Raw genomic sequence first — 19,711 nt, forward strand, 5'->3', positions numbered from 1 at the left:
CCATTGTTGCTGTTATTGCTGTTGCTGGATAGGACAGAGAGAAATGGAGAGAGGAGGGGAAGACAGAGAGAGGGAGAGAAAGACAGACACTTGCAGACCTGCTTCACCGCCTGGGAAGCGACTCCCCTGCAGGTGGGGAGCCGGGGGCTCGAACCAGGATCCTTCCGCCGGTCCCTGCGCTTCGCGCCACATCCACTTAACCTGCTGCGCTACCGCCCGGCCCCCTCTTCTGTCCTTTTTGTCCTCCCCTCTGTTATGATAGAGACAGAGAGAAACAGCAAAAAGGGAAGGAGGGGGGAGAGACAGAGAGACACCTGCAGGCAGGGAGCGGGGGCTTGAACCTTGGTCCTCGTGCACTCTAATGTGTGTGCTCAACCAGGTGCACCACACTCAGCTGCCCTGCCTTTCACTGTTTCTGTCTGAAACAGCACATTTGTCAGCGTTATTTACAAAGAAACCAGGGGCCAGGTGGCGGCTTGCCCAGTGACGCTGTAGGTGTCTCTCCCTCTCTTACCTCTCTGTCTCTCTGTGTCTCTCTGTCCTCATTTCTGTCAGGAAAAAAGACAAAAGGCCAGCGGGAAGGGTGGAGCCGTGCAGGCACTGAGCCCCAACAATAACCCTGGAGAATAATAACAATACGGTAATAAGTAGGAGGAAGGGGAAGGCACAAGGACTTGGGTTCGAGCCCTACTCCCCACCTGTAGTGGGGAAGCTTCGGGAGTGGTGAGGCAGCTGTGCAAATGTCTCTCTTTTTTCCTCCTTCTCTATGTCCCCTGCCTCTCAATTTCTTTCTGTCCTGTCAGGTAAAATAGAATGAAAAGAAAAGGGTGTGGGGAATGGCCTCCAGGAGCCATGGATTCACAGAGCAGGCACCAAGCCCCAGTGATAACCCTGGAGGCATAATATTAATAATAATGATAATGATAATAATAAATAAATAAGACCAGAAAGCCAGTTCACCTGCTTTGCCTGTGTGTGTGAGCTTCAAGCCCCCCCCCCCATGGAACCAGGGGACTGTCTATGTTGTGGTCTCTGTCTCTCTCTGTCTCTCTCTATCTCTCTATGAACAGGTCAGCCTAGAGAGGTGAGTGGACAAAGGTGTGAATTCAGAAGTAGTAACAGGTGTAGGTGTGGCTTAGAAAGGAAGAGAAGGCAGGACCATAGGGGAAGACAGGAAAATATATATAAATAAAGATAGTTACAGAAATAATGGTTGGGGGTCGGGCGGTGGCGCAGCGGGTTAAGCGCAGGTGGCGCAAAGCGCAAGGACGGGTGTGAGGATCCCAGTTCGAGCCCCCGGCTCCCCACCTGCAGAGGGAGTCGCTTCCCAGTCGGTGAAGCAGGTCTGCAGGTGTCTGTCTTTCCCTCCCCCTCTCTGTCTTCCCCTCCTCTCTCCATGTCTCTCTGTCTTGTCCAATAACAACAATAACAAAACAGAAAAAAAAAAAAAATGGCCTCCAGAAGTTGATTCATAGTGTAGGCACCGAGCCCCAGAGATAACCCTAGAAGCAAAAAAGTAAGAAAGAAAGGAAGGAAGGAAGAGAGAGAGAGAATAAAAGAGAGAAAGAAAGAGAAATAAAGAGAGAGAGAGAGAGAAAAAGAGGAAAGGAAAGGAAGAAATACTAGTCAACCCATGTCTGTGAGCTTGGGAGAACCACTGCAGGTCCCAATGGAGGGACTGGGGACACAGAACTCTGGGGGTGGGAACGGTGTGAATTTTACCCCTGTCATCTCATAATGTCGTAAATCACCAATAAAAATAGACAAATGTCTGAGTTGTCCAGGGTCCCAGGCTCCTGCAGGCCTCTAGAGGCATTTTCCGGAAGCCTCCGCAGCCCCAGGAGTTGGCTGTCCCACAGGGTCACAGTGGGAGGGGCCGAGCTGGACTCTGCGTGTCTCCCGCCCCCAGCCCAGGACAGCATCGCCGGCAGAGGACTGGGCATCAGCCACGAGCTCATCAGCCTGGAGGTCTGCTGCCCGGAGGTGCCCGACCTGACCCTCATCGACCTGCCCGGCATCACCAGGGTGGCCGTGGGGGACCAGCCCCAGGACATTGGGGCGCAGGTGAGCCCCACACCTGGCCAGGGGCCTGCTGGGACCTTGGTCTTTAGCCTCAAGGGACCGGCATCCCCTCCAGGGTGTGGAGGGAGGGGTGAGGTCACACAGGGCAGTGGGTGGGGGGCCTGGGGGAGCCGTGGAGGGACAGATGCTGGTGGGGGTTCGAGCCCCAGTGCCGCCTGAGTCGGAGCTGGGGTCCAGAAATACCTCAGGACATTGCGGCCTGCCTGAGGGAGGAAGGGAGGTGGAATGGCCAGAGGGGGCAGCCCAGGCGGAAGGAGGGTCTGCGTGACCACCAGTCCTGGAGGGGCCAGGCAGTGGCTCCTGTTACCATGCACAAGGACCTGAGTTCAAGCCCCTGGTTCCCCCTGGAGGGGAGAACGAGTCACAAGCAGTGAAGCAGGTCTGCAGGTGTTTCCTTTCTCCCTGCCTCCCCCTCCTCCCTCAATTTCTCTCTGTCCTGTCCAATAAAATGGAAAAAGCGGCCACCAGGAGCAGTGGGCTCATAGTGCCGGCACCAAGTTCCAACTATAACCCTGGCGGCAAAAAAAAAAAGACCAGGTCTGCAAGCCGGCCACCCCTTCCCTACCTCCCACGGCCCGCCCGGCCCCACAGCCCCTGTGTGTTCCTGCCTACCTACCTGGCCAGCAGAGCACCCAGGGCCCCTGCTCTCATGCCAGGACGGTACTGGCTCTCTGGGCGTGAGGGCAGGGCTGGGTGGCTCAGTGAGCAGCGCCTCCCCTCCCCCCAGGTCAAGAACCTCATCAGGACGTACATCCGGAAGCAGCAGACCATCAACCTGGTGGTGGTACCCTGCAACGTGGACATCGCCACCACCGAGGCCCTGAGCATGGCCCAGGAGGTGGACCCCGAGGGGGACAGGACCATCGGTGAGCGGGGGTCGGGGTGGGGAAGGGGGCATCTGGGCCTGCCTTCATTCATTCCGTGGAGGAGGGTGGGAAGGGAGAGGGAGTGAGGTAGGAGGAGGGAAGGGGAGGAGGAGGAGAAAGAGAAAAAGGAGGAAGGGGAGGGGGGAGAGGATAGGAGGAGGGGGAGAAAGAGGAAGTGGAGGGGGGAGGAGAGAAAGGGGAAGTGGGAGAGGGGGGGAGCCAGCACCCCATCCCAGGTCATGCCGGGCACCCCATTCACAGCAGGCTTGCTAGTCCAGTGCTCTGCCTCTGAAACCTCAGGAAGGGCCTGGCAAGCGACAGGATCAGCGGCACTGGGGCCCAGTGCCAACCTCAGGACACATCCTCACCCCCAAAAGGCTCCTTGCCACCCAGGCCCCACTCAAGGGCTGGGCGTTGGTGACTGTCACCCCTTCCTCTGACCCCTCACGGGCCTGGTGGCTCTGCGCTGCTCTGGCCCTGACCTCTGGGACGGACGGGGCTTCTCCTCGGTTCTTGGGGCAAGTGTCCCCCTGAACGGTACCCGAGGATCTGGGTTTGAGGACCGACTCCCTGGGTGTGGCTCCTGGCTCTGCCTCTCCCTCTGTCTATCCTCGTTCATCTGTCCATCCGGCCGGGACACATTCAGCCACCCCTGACCTGGGCATCCCCCTCTGTGAAAGGGAACCCTGCTAGGCTGGCAGACAGCCGCGTCATGGTCTGGCTTCTCTTGCTCCCTCTCTCTGCCTCACAAGAAGCTCTCTCTGATGTGATCAGTAAAATAAACCTGAAAGAAACAGAGAGAGAGAGTGAGAGAGAGAGTGAGGGAAAGGAAGGAAGGAGGGAAGGAAGGAAGGAAGGAGGGAAGGAAAGGAGGGGAAAGAGAGAGAGAGACTACATATACAGTCCTTGGGAGGGAAATCTGTCTGTGCGGGCCTTAATGTCTCAGCGAATATTGGCGGCTATTTTTCTTTCTTTTTTTTTTTTCCTGTTTCATTTCTTCTATTTGTTTATTGGATAGAGACAGCCAGAAACTGAGAGGGAAGGGGAGACAGAGAGGCGCCTGCAGCCCTGCTTCACCACTGGTGAAGCTTCTTCCCCCCTGCAGGCGGGGGCCGGGGCTTGAACCCGGGTCCTTGTGCACTGTGATGTGAGCGCTTAACCAGGCGCACCACCACCTGGCACGGAAGCTGTCTTTCTGAACAGAAAAGTGGCCACTGCTCACGGCCGAGGAGGGCATGAGAGGGTGGAGGGCAGAAACACAAGGCCGTGGCTGGGCCCTGGAGCCTGGAGGCCGCAGGAGGGGCTCAGGCCTGGGAGCTGCCCTTCCCCCCGACCTCCTGAGTCCCGGTCCCCGGCTCCCCACCAGGGATCCTGACCAAGCCGGACCTGGTGGACAAAGGCACGGAGAAGACGATCGTGAACGTGGCACAGAACCTCACGTTCCAGCTCAAGAAGGGTTACATGATGGTCCGCTGCCGCGGCCAGCAGGACATTCTCAACAGGGTCAGCCTGGCGGAAGCCACCCAGAAGGAGACCGAGTTCTTCCAAGACCATCCCTTCTTCAGGTCAGGGTGTGCGTGCGTGGGGACGGGGTGGGGGGGCGTGCGCACCTGCCTCCTCACCTGTCCGGGGTGGGGTTGATTTTTCATTCAGAGAGAGAGAACACAGCATGGGAGCTTCCTCTGTTGTCATGGTGTCTTTTAAAAAATATATATTGTTTATTTATTTAAAATATTTATTTATTTATTCCCTTTTGTTGCCCTTGTTGTTATATTGCTGTAGTTATTGTTGTTGTTATTGTTGTCACCCTTGTTGGATAGGACAGAGAGAAATGGAGAGAGGAGGGGAAGACAGAGAGGGGGAGAGAAAGACAGACACCTGCAGACCTGCTTCACCGCCTGTGAAGCGACTCCCCTGCAAGTGGGGAGCCGGGGGCTCAACTGGGATCCTTAACGCCGGTCCTTGTGCTTTGCGCCACCTGCGCTTGACCCAGTGCGCTACAGCCCGACTCCCTATTTATTTATTATTGGACAGGGCAGAGAGAAATTGAGAGGGGTGGGAGAGATAGGGAGGGAGAGAGACAGAGAGATACCTGCAGCCCTGCTTCACCGCTCGTGAAGCTTCCCCCCTGCAGGTGGGGACCGGGGGCTTGACCTGGGGTCCTGTGCACTGGACTGTGAGCTCTGCCAGGTGCCGCCCCGCCCGGCCCTGCCAGCATCTTTCATGTGGTAGCTGGTCTGGAGCAAGGCAAGGCAGGCACCCTACCCCATGAGCCTGCCTGCAGGTGAGATCAGAGGGCAGCCAGGGCCCCAGATGCCGGGAAGCCTTCCCGCTGGCGGAGTGGGCCGAGAGGTCGAGCCAGTGACACCGACAATCTGTGGGCAACGGGGCGCACAGCACACCCTCTCTGCGTCAGATCTGCTGTCTGGGTGACGCTGAGACAGCGACTTCTGGGGGTCAAGGCGGAGGGGGCGGAGCGTGCCAGCCCAGGTCCAGCACTTCCATTATGTGAGAGGACCCCTCCTAGCCATTACCTGATGTGTGGCTAACAAGACTGTCTTGTGACCCTCATTATTTTATGAGTGATTTGATATTGATTTAAAAAACGATAACAGGGATCTAATTCCACACTGTCCCCACCCCCAGAGCTCTGTGTCCCCATTCTCACCACTGGAAACTGCAGTGGTTCCCCCAAGCTCACACATATGGGTTGACTATGATTTCTAGAACTGTCTATATTTTAATATATTTGTCCATCTTTTCTATAGCTCTGCCTTCTCTTCCTGTCTAACTCACACCTACACTTGTGACTCCATCCAGATGTCCCTCCTTTCCCTCTTCTCTCTCCGGGTCCTGATGGAGTTGGGGGTTCAGAGCCCTCTGGGCATCTTCCCCTGACATCTCTCCCCCTCTGGGAGCAGGGACCCAAATTCTTTATGGGGGAGCAGAAGGTGGGAGTTGTGGCTTCTGTCGTTGCTTCTCCGCTGGACACGGGTGTCGGCAGGTGGACCCACACCCCCGGCCTGTGTCTGTCTTTGGGATTTCTCCCTTCTTTTAAAAGATCTATCTTAAAAATATTTGTCTGATAGAGACAGAGAAATTGAGAGGGGTGGGGGAGATAGAGAGGGAGAGAGACAGAGACAAGGGTTTTGGCAGGCGAATTCACACCCCCAAGGGATAAAAGTTTCTTATGAGAAATGAAATCCTGGCTTGGACAAGCTTTATAACTTTGATGAAACTGAGTTTGTTCTGTTTTGTTAGAGGCAAAGACTAAGCTCGGGGAGGAGAGGCGGGGAGTGAGGCTGGGTGGTTAGTGCCGGCTCCCTCAGGCCCTCCCGGGCTTCCTGGGGGCTAGGTGCCATCCCAGGGAGCAGAGAGCCACCTGTGTACACGGCCCAGCACCGGAAGAGACCCCTGCCCTCCCCTGCCGCCGCCACGGGGCCCCCTGAGCCCACGTGCACTGCGTCTGCTTTCAGGCCTCTCCTGCTGGAGGGCAAGGCCACTGTGTCCCGCTTGGCCGAGAAGCTCACCTCTGAGCTCATCTTTCACATCAACGTGAGTGACAGCAGGATCAGCCTGGCCCCCTCCCCCAGGCCCCCACCCTGGCTGAGGAGGGGACGAGTCTCCCTGGAGCTGCCCCCAAAGAAGGGATGCCAAGCCCGTAAGCTTTCAGTGACAGGACCCCTTGCACCTTAGAGAAAGGCACGGGCCAGGCCTGGGTGGTGGCGCACCTGGTTGAGTGGTACGTTATCACCGGCATGGACCCATGTTCGAGCCCCTGGTTCCTGCCCACAGGGGGAAGCTTCACAAGTGGTGAAACAGGACTGCTGTTGCCTCTCTGTTTCTTTCCCCATCTCCCTCTCCCTTTTCGATTTCTTTCAGTCTCTGTCCAAATGAATGATAGGGGCCAGGTGGTGGCGCACCTGGTTGAGCGCACATGTTACAATCCACAAGGACCCGGGTTCAAGCCCGCAGCCCCCACCTGCAGGAAGAAAGCTTCTCAAGTGGTGAAGCAGGGCTGCAGACATCTCTCTTTCTGCCTTTCTATCCCCCCTCAATTTATCTTCATCTGTATCCAATAATAGACAAATAAAATATTTAAAAGAAATAAGGTGGGGGGCAGGTGGGTTCAAGCCCCAGGTCTCCACCTGCAGGGGGTGAACTTCACGAGTGGTGAAGCGGGGCTGCAGGTGTCTCTCTGTCTCTCTCCCTCTCTCTCCCTCCCCTCTCGATTTCCCTCTGTCTCTACCCAGTACGTAAATAAAATATATTGAAGACAGTGAGAGACGGGCCCAGCCACGTCCAGCACGGGGTCCAAGCCCCCCAGATCAGATCTGTCCGCCAGCTGCATGGGTGACGGTTGCTTTCCCCGCCTCTGCCGTTTAGAAATCACTCCCACTGCTGGAGAATCAGATCCGGCAGAGCCACCAGAAGGCCATGGAGGAGCTGCAGCAGTGCGGGGCCAGCATCCCCACCAGCGAGGAGGACAAGATGTACTTCCTGGTCGAGGTGGGCCCGGTCACGGCTGGGTGACAGGGGGGCAGTGGGGGCCACGGGGCTGGGCTCTGGGGCTGCGGCTCACGGGGGCCGATCGGTCTCCTGCGCAGAAAATCAAGATGTTTAACCGGGACATCGAAAGGCTTATCGAGGGAGAGGAGACGGTGAGGGAGACGGAGTCTCGGATGTGCAACAAGGTTCGGGAGAAGTACTCAGCCTGGGTGCAAGTCCTCTCGGCCAACACTCAGAACGGTGAGGCCCGGGACGCAGCCCCCTCCATCACTGAGACCAAAAGCTGCTGCTGCTGCTGCGGGCGCCCCCAAAGCAGACGACACCCAGGTCTCCTCGGTGACTCCTTAAAGACCTTAGGTTGTTTACTCACTGGATAGAGGCAGAGAGGAATCAATAGGGAAGGGGAGGAAGAGAGAGACAGACAGGGGCCAGGCCGTGGTGCACCCGGTTAAGTGCACATGGTGCTGTGGTGTTGTTGCGGCGATCTGGTGTCGGGCTGCACTGCAGAGAAGAGAGCGGACGTCCAGAGCAAAGGGGTACACAGATCTTTATTATAGGATGGGGGGGAGGTTTGGTTCAGACCACGTGGAGCCAGCCGGCAATGGCCGACCACAGGGGGAGAGCAGGGGCGAGACCTCAGAGAGGGAGAGCCGAGAGCCCAGAGAGAGAGAGGGGAGGGGTGAGGGGGCTTTTTATTGGGCGACAACCAGGGGTGACGTGTAGGGCCAGGATTGGTTGAAAGGGGGCACTCTAGGATTTAGCGGGGCATAGAAAAACCTGGGGGCGGAGACTGCATCAGAATAAGTCCTCAGCAACATCTCCTCCTATCCCTTTATATCTAATTGGACACAGTAAAGAAAAATGGAATGGAGCAGGCTTAAATGTTTTAGAGGAATGCCATGCTCAGGTGGGAAGATGTAGGACTTTCTGTGGAGGAGGGAAGGCTTAAATGGCTGCCAACCTTGTGAGATTTATGCGTCCTCCTGTGCTCAACCCCTCTTTAGAGAGAGAGACTTACCTGGAGAGACTCATCTCATAGGTTTAAGCACAGCCTGCTCAACCATCTCTTCACAATATCTCTACATCTTTCCTATCTTTCTATCTAGTAATTGCATAAGATGTACAAAGTCTGTAAAAAACTATCATGGGGCAGAAACCTGTGGATCTATCATGGGGCAACACTGTGGATCCGGGTTTGAGCCTACCTGCAGGGAGGATGCTTCATAAGCGGCGAAGCAGGTCTGCAGGTGTCTTTCTTTCTGTCTCTCTCTCCCCTCCTCTCTCAATTTCTCTCTATCCTGTCCAATAAAATGGAAAAAATGGCCACCAGGAGCCGTGGATTCCTAGTGATAATTCTGGAAGAGAGGGAGAGAGAGAGAGAGAGAGAGAGAGAGAGGCAGGCAGAAAGACACCCAAAGGTGAAGCCTCGCCCCTGCAGGGCTCAGAACTGTCTGTCTGCAGAACCGCCCTGTCTGTCTGCCTCCCCATGCCCCCCTGGGCGTCCATTGTGCACCCGGGCTCCTCGCTCTCCGGCTGCCAGGTGCCTGCGGGTCTGATCCCTCCTCTGAGCTGCTTTGAGCGACTTTCTCCCACTTGGCCATTTCCTGTCTTCTCTTGGCCGTGTAGACGGGGGTCCTGAGTGATTCCAAACTGCCCATCCACTCACAAAAGACAAGACATCGCCTCTCCTTCTCTCTTCTCTGCCCGGAGGTGATTCCCCCAGACACCAGCCTGCAGGCGACACTTGGCTTCTTGAGATCTGGGACTTCTAAGCTAGCAGCAAACCAAGTCTTTTGTCTTTCATTAAAAAAAAAAACTCACCCCACTTATACAGGCCCCCAGCACCAGGAGATAGCTGCGGCCAACTGCCACGGTGCCACGGGGGAAGGGGGAAGCCAGGGCGAGCTCCCTGGCACCACATGGGAGCACCCTGCACAGCACCCAGGGAGCCCATGGAGGGTGGGCAGGGCTGTGGTGTCTCTCCTCTCTCAGCACCAGGCACAGCACCCAGGGAGCCCCATGGAGGGTGGGCAGGGCTGTGGTGTCTCTCCTCTCTCAGCACCAGGCACAGCACCCAGGGAGCCCCATGGAGGGTGGGCAGGGCTGTGGGGTCTCTCCTCTCTCAGCACCAGGCACAGCACCCAGGGAGCCCCATGGAGGGTGGGCAGGGCTGTGGGGTCTCTCCTCTCTCAGCACCAGGCACAGCACCCAGGGAGCCCATGGAGGGTGGGCAGGGCTGTGGGGTCTCTCCTCTCTCAGCACCCTGCACAGCACCCAGGGAGCCCATGGAGGGTGGGCAGGGCTGAGGGTGTCTCCTCTCTCAGCACCAGGCACAGCACCCAGGGAGCCCATGGAGGGTGGGCAGGGCTGTGGGGTGTCTCCTCTCTCAGCACCCTGCACAGCACCCAGGGAGCCCATGGAGGGTGGGCAGGGCTGTGGGGTGTCTCCTCTCTCAGCACCAGGCACAGCACCCAGGGAGCCCCATGGAGGGTGGGCAGGCTGTGGGGTGTCTCCTCTCTCAACACCTTGCACGGCACCCAGGGAGCCCATGGAGGGAGGGCAGGGCTGTGGGGTGTCTCCTCTCTCAGCACCCTGCACAGCACCCAGGGAGCCCATGGAGGGTGGGCAGGGCTGTGGGGTGTCTCCTCTCTCAGCACCAGGCACAGCACCCAGAGAGCCCATGGAGGGTGGGCAGGGCTGTGGGGTGTCTCCTCTCTCAGCACCCTGCACAGCACCCAGGGAGCCCATGGAGGGTGGGCAGGGCTGTGGGGTCTCTCCTCTCTCAGCACCAGGCACAGCACCCAGGGAGCCCCATGGAGGGTGGGCAGGGCTGTGGGGTCTCTCCTCTCTCAGCACCAGGCACAGCACCCAGGGAGCCCATGGAGGGTGGGCAGGCTGTGGGGTGTCTCCTCTCTCAGCACCCTGCACTGCACCCAGGGAGCCCATGGAGGGTGGGCAGGGCTGAGGGTGTCTCCTCTCTCAGCACCAGGCACAGCACCCAGGGAACCCATGGAGGGTGGGCAGGGCTGTGGGGTGTCTCCTCTCTCAGCACCCTGCACAGCACCCAGGGAGCCCATGGAGGGTGGGCAGGGCTGTGGGGTGTCTCCTCTCTCAGCACCCTGCACAGCACCCAGGGAGCCCATGGAGGGTGGGCAGGGCTGTGGGGTGTCTCCTCTCTCAGCACCAGGCACAGCACCCAGAGAGCCCATGGAGGGTGGGCAGGGCTGTGGGGTGTCTCCTCTCTCAGCACCCTGCACAGCACCCAGGGAGCCCATGGAGGGTGGGCAGGGCTGTGGGGTCTCTCCTCTCTCAGCACCAGGCACAGCACCCAGGGAGCCCATGGAGGGTGGGCAGGGCTGTGGGGTCTCTTCTCTCTCAGCCCAGAAAGAAAGAAAGAAAGAAAGGGAGAGAGTTATAAATCAAGGAGTGGGGGGAGAGAGAGAGAGAGAGAGAGAGAGAGAAGCAGTCCAAGGCAGGGGGGAAGACAGTGTTTCTGCAAAGAGCCTCTCCTGCCTGAGGCCCAGGAGCCCCAGGTTCAGTCCCCAGCAATTTAAGCCAGAGCTGAGCAGGGCTCTGGCCTGAAGGAAAGAGAGAAAGAAGGTGCTGTCCTCTGGGGTCCTTGAGGTCTCTGTGCAGCTGGGGCTGGGGAGAGACCTCACAGGGCTGCTTTGTGATGCAAATGGCCTGGGTTCGAGCCCCAGGACCACCACATGGGGGTACTGGGGTCCTCGGGCAGGCTCTGTGCTGTCTCTCTCTCTCTCCGTCCATGCACATATATTTAAATGCACACAGGACAATCCCCTACAAAGAATTATTTGCTTCCTCTCTCTCCCTCTCTCCTCCTCTCTCTCCATCTCTTTCGTCTGCCTCCAGGGTCACTGCTGGGGCTCGGTGCCGGCACTAGGAACACACGGCTCCTGGCGGCCATTTTTTCCCATTTTATTGGACAGAACAGAGCGAGACTGAGAGAGGAGGGGAGATAGAAAGGGAGAGACAGACAGAGAGACACCTGCAGCCCCTCTTCACCACTTGTGAAGCGTCCCCCCTGCAGGTGGGGAGCGGGGGCTCAAACCCGGATCCTTACACTTTGTCCTGCGTGCTTCTCACCCGGTGGGTCTCGCCCGGCCCGGCCTCTCTCTGCCCGCGCCCCACGGAGAGCGGAGCTCAGGGTGGTGAAGGGCCCGCGGGGACACGCGGTCAGCCCCCCGCCCCCCGCCCCGCCGCAGTTAAGAACATCGTGCGCGAGGAGGTGTCCAGGTACGAGAAGCAGTACCGAGGCAGAGAGCTGGTCGGCTTCATCAACTACAAGACCTTCGAGACCATCGTGCAGCAGTTCATCGGGCGGCTGGTCGACCCCGCCGTGAACGTCCTCCAGGGCGCCGTGGGTGAGGGCCCCGGGGCACATCAGTGGGTGGGGGCCCGCAGGGGGGAGGCCGGGCGGCTGCCTCCCTCCGCCGTCTCCCCGGGCAGCCGGAGCGGACCAGTGAGGGAGAAAGATCCTCCGTGTGAATAATACACACTAAGGAACAAGGACTTCTCTGGCGAGCCAGGCGGGTGGCTGATTGCTGTTTGAGCTTTATTTGTTTTGTGAACGAGAGAGTGAGAGGGCACACCGCACAGGGGTTCTGCAAACAGACTCTCCCGAGGCCCTATGTTCAATCCCCAGCACCACCATCAGCCAGAGCTGAACAGGGCTCTGGTCTTTGTGTGTCTCTCTCATTAAAATAAAATAAAATATTTTTTTAAGAAGGGTGGGGGAGCCAGGTGGTGGCACACCTGGTTAAGTGCACACGTTACAGTGCACAAGGACCTGGGCTCAAGCCCCCAGTCCCCACCTGCAGGGGAAAACTTCACAAATGGTGAAGCAGGGCTGCAGGTGTCTCCCTCTCTCCCTTCTCCCCTCTCAACTCCTCTCTGTCTCTCTTTTTAATTGTTTACATTTACATACTTCTTTATTTATTGGATGGAGACAGCCAGAAATGGAGAGGGAAGGGGAGATAGAGGGAGAGAGACAGAGAGACACCCACAGCCCTGCTCCACCACTCGTGAAGCTTTCCGCCTGCAGGTGGGGACCGGGGGCTTGAACCTGGGTCCTTGTACATTGTAGATGTGTGTTCAACCAGGTGCGCCACTATTCGGCCCTCCCAATTTTTCTCTGTCTCTACACAAATAAATAAATTAAATACTTTTAAGAAATTCAAAAAGTGAGAGTCCCCACTAAGCCTGGGCCCATCAGCCGATGCGAAGCAGCCTGGAAATAGGTCTGCTGGGTACACCGGGGGCAAAGCCCACCTTGGGGGTGGGGGTCCAGCCTCGCTGGGGTGTCTCTGGTGACCCCGGCCCCACCCCAGCCCCACCCCAGCTGGCGTGGGCTGACCCTAGTTCCCTCTGCTCAGAAATTGTGGGACAGGCTTTCGCCGACATGGCCAGGAAACATTTCAGCGAGTTCGCCAACCTGAATCAAATCACCCAGGTGAGCACCCACGCTCGGCCCTGCCCCTGCACTCCGGCCGGCCAGAGGACCTGCTTGAATGCCGGCGCCTTTGGGGTCCTCGGGGAGCCCTGGGTGACAAGCGCACGTCTGCTAGGCTGCGTCTGAGCCGTGCTCAGGTGTCTCTCTGTCTCTGTCTCTGTGTGTCCGTCTCATGAAAATGAATCAATCTTGTTAAAGCGAGGGGGTGGGTGAAAAGGCCAGGCAGCGGTGAACCTGGCTAAGCGCACATGTCACAGCGTGTAAGGACCCGGGTTCAAGCCCCTGGTTCCCACCTGCAACCGGGAAGCTTCACAAGTGATGAAGCAGAGATGCAGGTGTCTCTCTGTCTCTCTATGTCCCCCATCCTCTCTACTTCTCTCTGTCTTTCTCTACTCAAAATAAATTAAAGAGACGGGGGGAGAGAGGGAGAGATTGGTGCCAGTCGGTGGCACACAAGGTCTCCAGGTTCAAGCCCCCAGTCCATCCCCACCTGCAGGACAGAAGCTTCACAGGTGGTGAAGCCAGGCTGCAGGTGTCTCTTTCTGCTCCATCTCGTCTCTATCTCCCCCTCCTCTGTCATGGAGGGTGGGCAGGGCTGTGGGGTCTCTCCTCTCAGCACCAGGCACAGCACTCAGGGAGCCCCATGGAGGGTGGGCAGGGCTGTGGGGTCTCTCCTCTCTCAGCACCAGGCACAGCACCCAGGGAGCCCATGGATGGTGGGCAGGGCTGTGGGGTCTCTCCTCTCTCAGCACCAGGCACAGCACCCAGGGAGCCCATGGAGGGTGGGCAGGGCTGTGGGGTGTCTCCTCTCTCAGCACCCTGCACAGCACCCAGGGAGCCCCCCCATGGAGGGTGGACAGGGCTGTGGGGTGTCTCCTCTCTCAGCACCAGGCACAGCACCCAGGGAGCCCATGGAGGGTGGGCAGGGCTGTGGGGTGTCTCATCTCTCAGCACCCTGCACAGCACCCAGGGAGCCCCATGGAGCGTGGGCAGGGCTGTGGGGTGTCTCCTCTCTCAGCACCAGGCACAGCACCCAGGGAGCCCATGGAGGGTGGGCAGGGCTGTGGGGTGTCTCCTCTCTCAGCACCAGACACAGCACCCAGGGAGCCCATGGAGGGTGGGCAGGGCTGTGGGGTGTCTCCTCTCTCAGCACCCTGCACAGCACCCAGGGAGCCCATGGAGGGTGGGCAGGGCTGTGGGGTGTCTCCTCTCTCAGCACCAGGCACAGCACCCAGGGAGCCCATGGAGGGTGGGCAGGGCTGTGGGGTCTCTCCTCTCTCAGCACCAGGCACAGCACCCAGGGAGCCCATGGAGGGTGGACAGTGCAATAATTTTCTCTTTTCTTTCACTTCTGCTCTCTTTTTAAAACTATAAACTAGAAATTAGGATTGGGAGGCAGTGGGATAGCTCCCCTGCTAGAGTCCATAGCTTTCCTTGGTCCAGGCCCCAGGTTGGAGCCCCAGCACCCACGGGAGCACCAAGCACAGCCCTGGAGCTGCCCTCGGCCTCCTCCGCCCTCCACCTCCCCGCCTCCCCCCTCCGTCTCCCTGGGGGGCTCTAGTTGTGGCGCTGGGGCTTGGTCCCTGACAGCCTCCCCTTCCCGCCCCCAGAGGAAGATTGAAGAGATAAAGGCTTCACAGGCAGAGATGGCGGAGCAGCTGGTCCGCCTGCAGTTCCGGATGGAGCAGCAGGTGTTCTGTCAGGACCAGATTTACAGCCAGCTCCTCAGCAAGGCCCGGCAGGAGGCCTCCAGCCCCGCAGGCAAGACCCCTCTGCTGCTGGCCCCCCTCATGGAGCCGTCCACCGTGTCCTCCCTCAGCGAGATCGGGGTCCACCTGAGTGCGTACTTCCTGGTGAGTGTGCCGTGCCGGGGACGGAGCGGGGGTCCGTCTGACTAGCCGAGAGAGGGCGGAGGGGCTGCACCCCTGGATGGCGTCCTTTCTGCATAAGCCTCTCAGGGCCACCTCCTCTCAGTGTATTTCCTCTATCTGTTTATTATTAGGCAGAGACAGATAATCAGAGAGAGAGAGGGAGGAGGAGAAAGAGGGGGGCTAGAACCTGGGACCTAGCACACAGTAATGTGTGCATGTTACCATGTGCATCACCGCCCGGCCCCCAGAGCCCCTGCAGGGTACAGAGTCCCCTACCAGGCCCCAGAGCCCCTGCAGGGTACTAAGCCCCCTGGCCAGGCCCCCAGAGCCCCTGCAGGGTACTAAGCCCCCTGGCCAGGCCCCTAGAGCCCCTGCAAGGTACTAAGCCCCCTGGCCAGGCCCCAGGGCCCCTGCAGGATACAAAGCCCCCTGGCCAGGCCCCAGAGCCTCTGCAGGGTACTAAGACCCCTGACCAGGCCCCCAGAGCCCCTGCAGGGTACTAAGCCCCCTGACCAGGCCCCAGGGCCCCTGCAGGGTACTAAGCCCCCTGACCAGGCCCCAGAGCCCCTGCAGGGTACTAAGCCCCCTGACCAGGCCCCCAGAGCCCCTGCAGGGTACTAAGCCCCCTGACCAGGCCCCAGAGCCACCTGCAGGGTACTAAGCCCCCTTACCAGGCCCCCAGAGACTCTGCAGGGTACTAAGCCCCCTGGCCAGGCCCCAGAGCCCCTGCAGGGTACAGAGCCCCCTGACCAGGCCCCAGAGCCCCTGCAAGGTACTAAGCCCCCTGGCCAGGCCCCAGAGCCCCTGCAGGGTACTAAGCCCCCTGGCCAGGCCCCAGAGCCCCTGCAGGGTACTAAGCCCCCTGGCCAGGCCCCAGAGCCCCTGCAGGGTACTAAGCCCCCTGGCCAGGCCCCAGAGCCCCTGCAGGGTACTAAGCCCCCTGGCCAGGCCCCCAGAGCCCCTGCAGGGTACTAAGCCCCCTGGCCAGGCCCCAGAGCCCCTGCAGGGTACTAAGCCCCCTTACCAGGCCCCCAGAGACTCTGCAGGGTACTAAGCCCCCTGGCCAGGCCCCAGAGGCCCTGCAGGGTACTGAGACCCCTGGACAGGCCCCAGAGCCCCTGCAGGGTACAGAGCCTCCTAACCAGGCCCCAGAGCCCCTGCAGGGTACTAAGCCCCCTGGCCAGGCCTCAGAGCCCCTGCAGGGTACAGAGCCCCCTGGCCAGGCCCCAGAGCCCCTGCAGGGTACTAAGCCCCCTGGCCAGGCCCCTAGAGACTCTGCAGGGTACTAAGCCCCCTGGCCAGGCCCCAGAGCCCCTGCAGGGTACTAAGCCCCCTGGCCAGGCCCCCAGAGCCCCTGCAGGGTACTAAGCCCCCTGGCCAGGCCCCAGAGCCCCTGCAGGGTACTAAGCCCCCTGGCCAGGCCCCCAGAGCCCCTGCAGGGTACTAAACCCCCTGACCAGGCCCCAGAGCCCCTGCAGGGTACTAAGCCCCCTTGCCAGGCCCCAGAGCCCTGCAGGGTACTAAGCCCCCTGGCCAGGCCCCAGGGCCCCTGCAGGATACAAAGCCCCCTGACCAGGCCCCAGAGCCTCTGCAGGGTACTAAGCCCCCTGACCAGGCCCCAAGGCCCCTGCAGGGTACTAAGCCCCCTGGCCAGGCCCCAGAGGCCCTGCAGGGTACTGAGACCCCTGGACAGGCCCCAGAGCCCCTGCAGGGTACAGAGCCTCCTAACCAGGCCCCAGAGCCCCTGCAGGGTACTAAGCCCCCTGGCCAGGCCTCAGAGCCCCTGCAGGGTACAGAGCCCCCTGACCAGGCCCCAGAGCCCCTGCAGGGTACAGAGCCCCTTGACCAGGCTCCCAGAGCCCCTGCAGGGTACTAAGCCCCCTGACCAGGCCCCAGAGCCCCTGCAGGGTACAGAGCCCCCTGGTAGGCCCCCTGTGGTCCTGGTTCAAGCCTCCTCTAGCTGACCTGTCCCTGTCCTCGTCCCCATCCCCGTCCCCGTCCTTGTCCCCATCCCCGTCCCCATCCCCATCCCTGTCCCCATCCCCATCCCCGTCCCCGTCCCCCTGACCAACCGTCCTCTTGCCAACCTGTCCCCGTCCCCGTCTCTGTCCCCCTGACCGACCGTCCTCTTGCCAACCTTGTCCTCTTCCCCGTCCCCGTCCCCGTGCCCGGCCCGCAGGAGACCAGCAAGCGCCTGGCCAACCAGATCCCGCTCATCATCCAGTACTTCATGCTTCAGGAGAGCAGTGAGCGGCTGCAGAAGACCATGCTGCTCTTCCTGCAGGAGCGCGCTCAGTCCTCCTGGCTGCTGCAGGAGCAGGAAGCCACGGCCACCAAGAGGACCTTCCTCAGGGGGAGGATCCAGCGGCTGGCCCAGGCCCGCCAGGCCCTCACCCAGTTCTCTAGCTGAGAGGCCGGGCAGGGGGCCGGGATGGGGCGGGCTCCCTGTGGCTGGAGGCCCTTTCTCCAGGGCTGCTCTCCCCTCCTCTCCCCTCCTGCCGCCCCAGTCACCTCTCTGCCCCGGCCTGCCGGCCATGGGGAGAGGCGACTGTCCCCTCCTCCTGGGACTGGGACGCAGCCCCTGGGGTGGCCGCCCTGATTCCGTCCGCTCCTGCACCCTGCAGCCCCCCTTGGCCTATGGGCCGCGGTGGGAGTGGGACGGGAGGTCAGCCTCTGCTGTCTGTTTGCTTCTGGAGTCGGGCACAGTCCCCAGGGCACAGACATTTGACAGATGATAAATCTGGGGCTGAAGACATGGCTGCTCGGGGCCATGGGCGGAGTAGCACCCGGTTAAGCACACAAGGACCTGGGTTCGAGGCCCTGCTGCTCAGGAGAGGTGAAGCAGGTCTGTGGGTGTCTGTCTCTCTTCCTTTCTATCTTCCTCTCTCTTCTCAATTTCTCTCTGTCCAGTCCAATAAAAGAGAAAAGGAAAGGAAAGAAAGAAAGATAGAAAAAGAAAAAAAGGCCTCTAAGAGCAGTGACTTTGTAGTGTGTGCAGCAAGCCTCAGCGATAACCCTGGAGGCAGAGAGAGAGAGAGAAGGAATGAAAGAGAGAGAAGGAATGAAAGAGAGAGAGCGGTGAAGCAGGGCTGCGGGTAGGTGTCAACGTCTCTCTGTCTCCCTCGTCTCTGATACAGTTCCCCTCTGTTTCTATCTCATCAATAAAAGGTCTTTTAAATTTTTTTTATTATCTTTATTTACTTACTGGATAGAGACACCCAGAAATCAAGAGGGAAAGGTGGGATAGAGGGAGAGAGACACAGAGAGACTCCCGCAGCCCTGCTTCACCACTTGTGAAGCTTTCCCCCTGCAGGTGGGGACCGGGGACTCGAACCCGGGTCCTTGCGCACTGTAACATGTGCCTAACAAAAGTCGTTTTTAAGAAGACATTTTTACAGAAGCATTGGTAACAGGAGTACCTCCCACCCGTACTGGGGTGCAGAACCCCACTCCCCCACGCTTTTAGATGCCGTCTTGTTGGCGTCTTTGTACTGGTTTGCTCCCCTTCCCCCGACCTCTGAGAGAAATGGTTTGGCCCTTGCTAGTTTCATGCCCCTCTTTCTTCCCGCCCCGTATGCTAAGGACGCCCAGAGTCCCGGCAGCGGAGGAAGAATGATGGAGAAGCACTTGGTGTGGTGGTTTGCCCGTTCGTGAATAAAGATTAAACTGCAGCTTCTCTGCCCAGCCATGTGGCGTTGTCAGCCCTCCTCCGGCCACAACACGGGGGTCTAAGCCTGGCCGTCCTGCCTCCCCAACTGGTTTCGGTTTGTCGTGTGACAGAAAGTTCACTGACCTTTGTATCTTGCTCCTTTGTTGAATGTGTTTGTAGTTCTGAGAGCTTTTTGATGAATCTCGATGGCTTCAGCATATAAAATACATATACGTATAAAACGACCCTTTCTCTGAACAGAGGAGAGTGGCCTTCTTCTTCCCCAGTCAGGGCTGTGTTTATTTCTTCGTCTGGTCTAGTTGCTTGGACTAGAGCACCCAGTATTGTGAATAGAAACAGCAAAATCTCCCATGTGTCCTGGAACCCCACCTCCCCAGAGCCCTGCCCCACTAGGGAGAGACAGAATCAGGCTGGGGTTGTGGGCCTACCTGCCAACACCCATGTCCAGTGCAGAAGCAATGACAGAAGCCAGACCTCCCACCTTCTTCTGCTCCCCATAAAGAATTTTGGTCCAGGGGCCAAATAGTGGTGCACCTGGTTGAGCACACATGCTACAATGCATAAGGACCCGGGTTCAAGCCCCCGGTCCCCACCTGCAGGGGGAAAGCTTTGCGAGTGGTGAAGCAGGGCTGCAGGTGTCTCTCTGTCTCTCTCTCTCTATATCCTGTTTCCACTCAATCTCTGGTTGTCCCTATCCAATAAATAAAGTTAACAAAGAAAAAAGAGTTTTGGCGCAAAGTGCAAAGACTGGAGTAAGGATCTCAGTTCGAGCCCACGGCTCCCCACCTGCAGGGGAGTCGCTTCACAGGCGGTGAAGCAGGTCTGCAGGTGTCTGTCTTTCTCTCCTCCTCTCTGTCTCCCCTCCTCTCTCCATTTCTCTCTGTCCTATCCAGCAACAACGATGACATCAGTAACAGCAACAATAACAACAACAATAAAACAAGGGCAACAAAAGGGAATAAATAAATAAATAAATATTTTTTAAAAAAAAGAAAAAAAGAATTTTGTTCCATACTCCTAGAGGGATAAAGAATAGGGAAGCTCAGGAGTAGGGCGGTAGCGCAGTGGGTTAAGCATAGGTAGCGCAAAACACAAGGACCGGCGAAAGTATCCCGGTTCGAGCCCCCGGCTCCCCACCTGCTGGGGAGTCGCTTCATAGTCGGTGAAGCAGGTCTGCAGGTGTCTGTCTTTCTCTCCCCCTCTCTGTCTTCCCCTCCTCTTTCCATTTCTCTCTGTCCTA

General features: G+C 58.9%; 1 protein-coding gene across 1 annotated transcript; it reads left to right on the forward strand.

The window, feature by feature from the left end:
- Positions 1–1,752: 1,752 nt before the first annotated feature.
- On the forward strand, positions 1,753–17,980 carry MX2 (MX dynamin like GTPase 2). Its single transcript, XM_060184681.1, has 10 exons — positions 1,753–2,064; positions 2,810–2,948; positions 4,315–4,513; positions 6,425–6,503; positions 7,335–7,457; positions 7,556–7,697; positions 11,684–11,842; positions 12,854–12,930; positions 14,541–14,783; positions 16,981–17,980. The coding sequence occupies exons 1-10, from the start codon at positions 1,768–1,770 to the stop codon at positions 17,209–17,211; spliced, it is 1,689 nt and encodes a 562-aa protein (XP_060040664.1). The 5' UTR covers positions 1,753–1,767; the 3' UTR covers positions 17,212–17,980.
- The last annotated feature ends 1,731 nt before the right edge of the window (positions 17,981–19,711 follow it).

This window comes from Erinaceus europaeus, unplaced genomic scaffold, assembly GCF_950295315.1.
Source record: "Erinaceus europaeus unplaced genomic scaffold, mEriEur2.1 scaffold_937, whole genome shotgun sequence".
NCBI lineage: Eukaryota > Metazoa > Chordata > Mammalia > Eulipotyphla > Erinaceidae > Erinaceus > Erinaceus europaeus.

Bases quoted from the DNA above. Each gene is read 5' to 3' on its own strand.
- MX2 (XM_060184681.1), top strand. From the start codon at position 1,768: ATGTCTGAGTTGTCCAGGGTCCCAGGCTCCTGCAGGCCTCTAGAGGCA. The intron at 2,065-2,809 runs GTGAGCCCCACA...CCCTCCCCCCAG, and splicing joins CCCAGGACATTGGGGCGCAG to GTCAAGAACCTCATCAGGAC. The intron at 7,698-11,683 runs GTGAGGCCCGGG...GCCCCGCCGCAG, and splicing joins CTCGGCCAACACTCAGAACG to TTAAGAACATCGTGCGCGAG.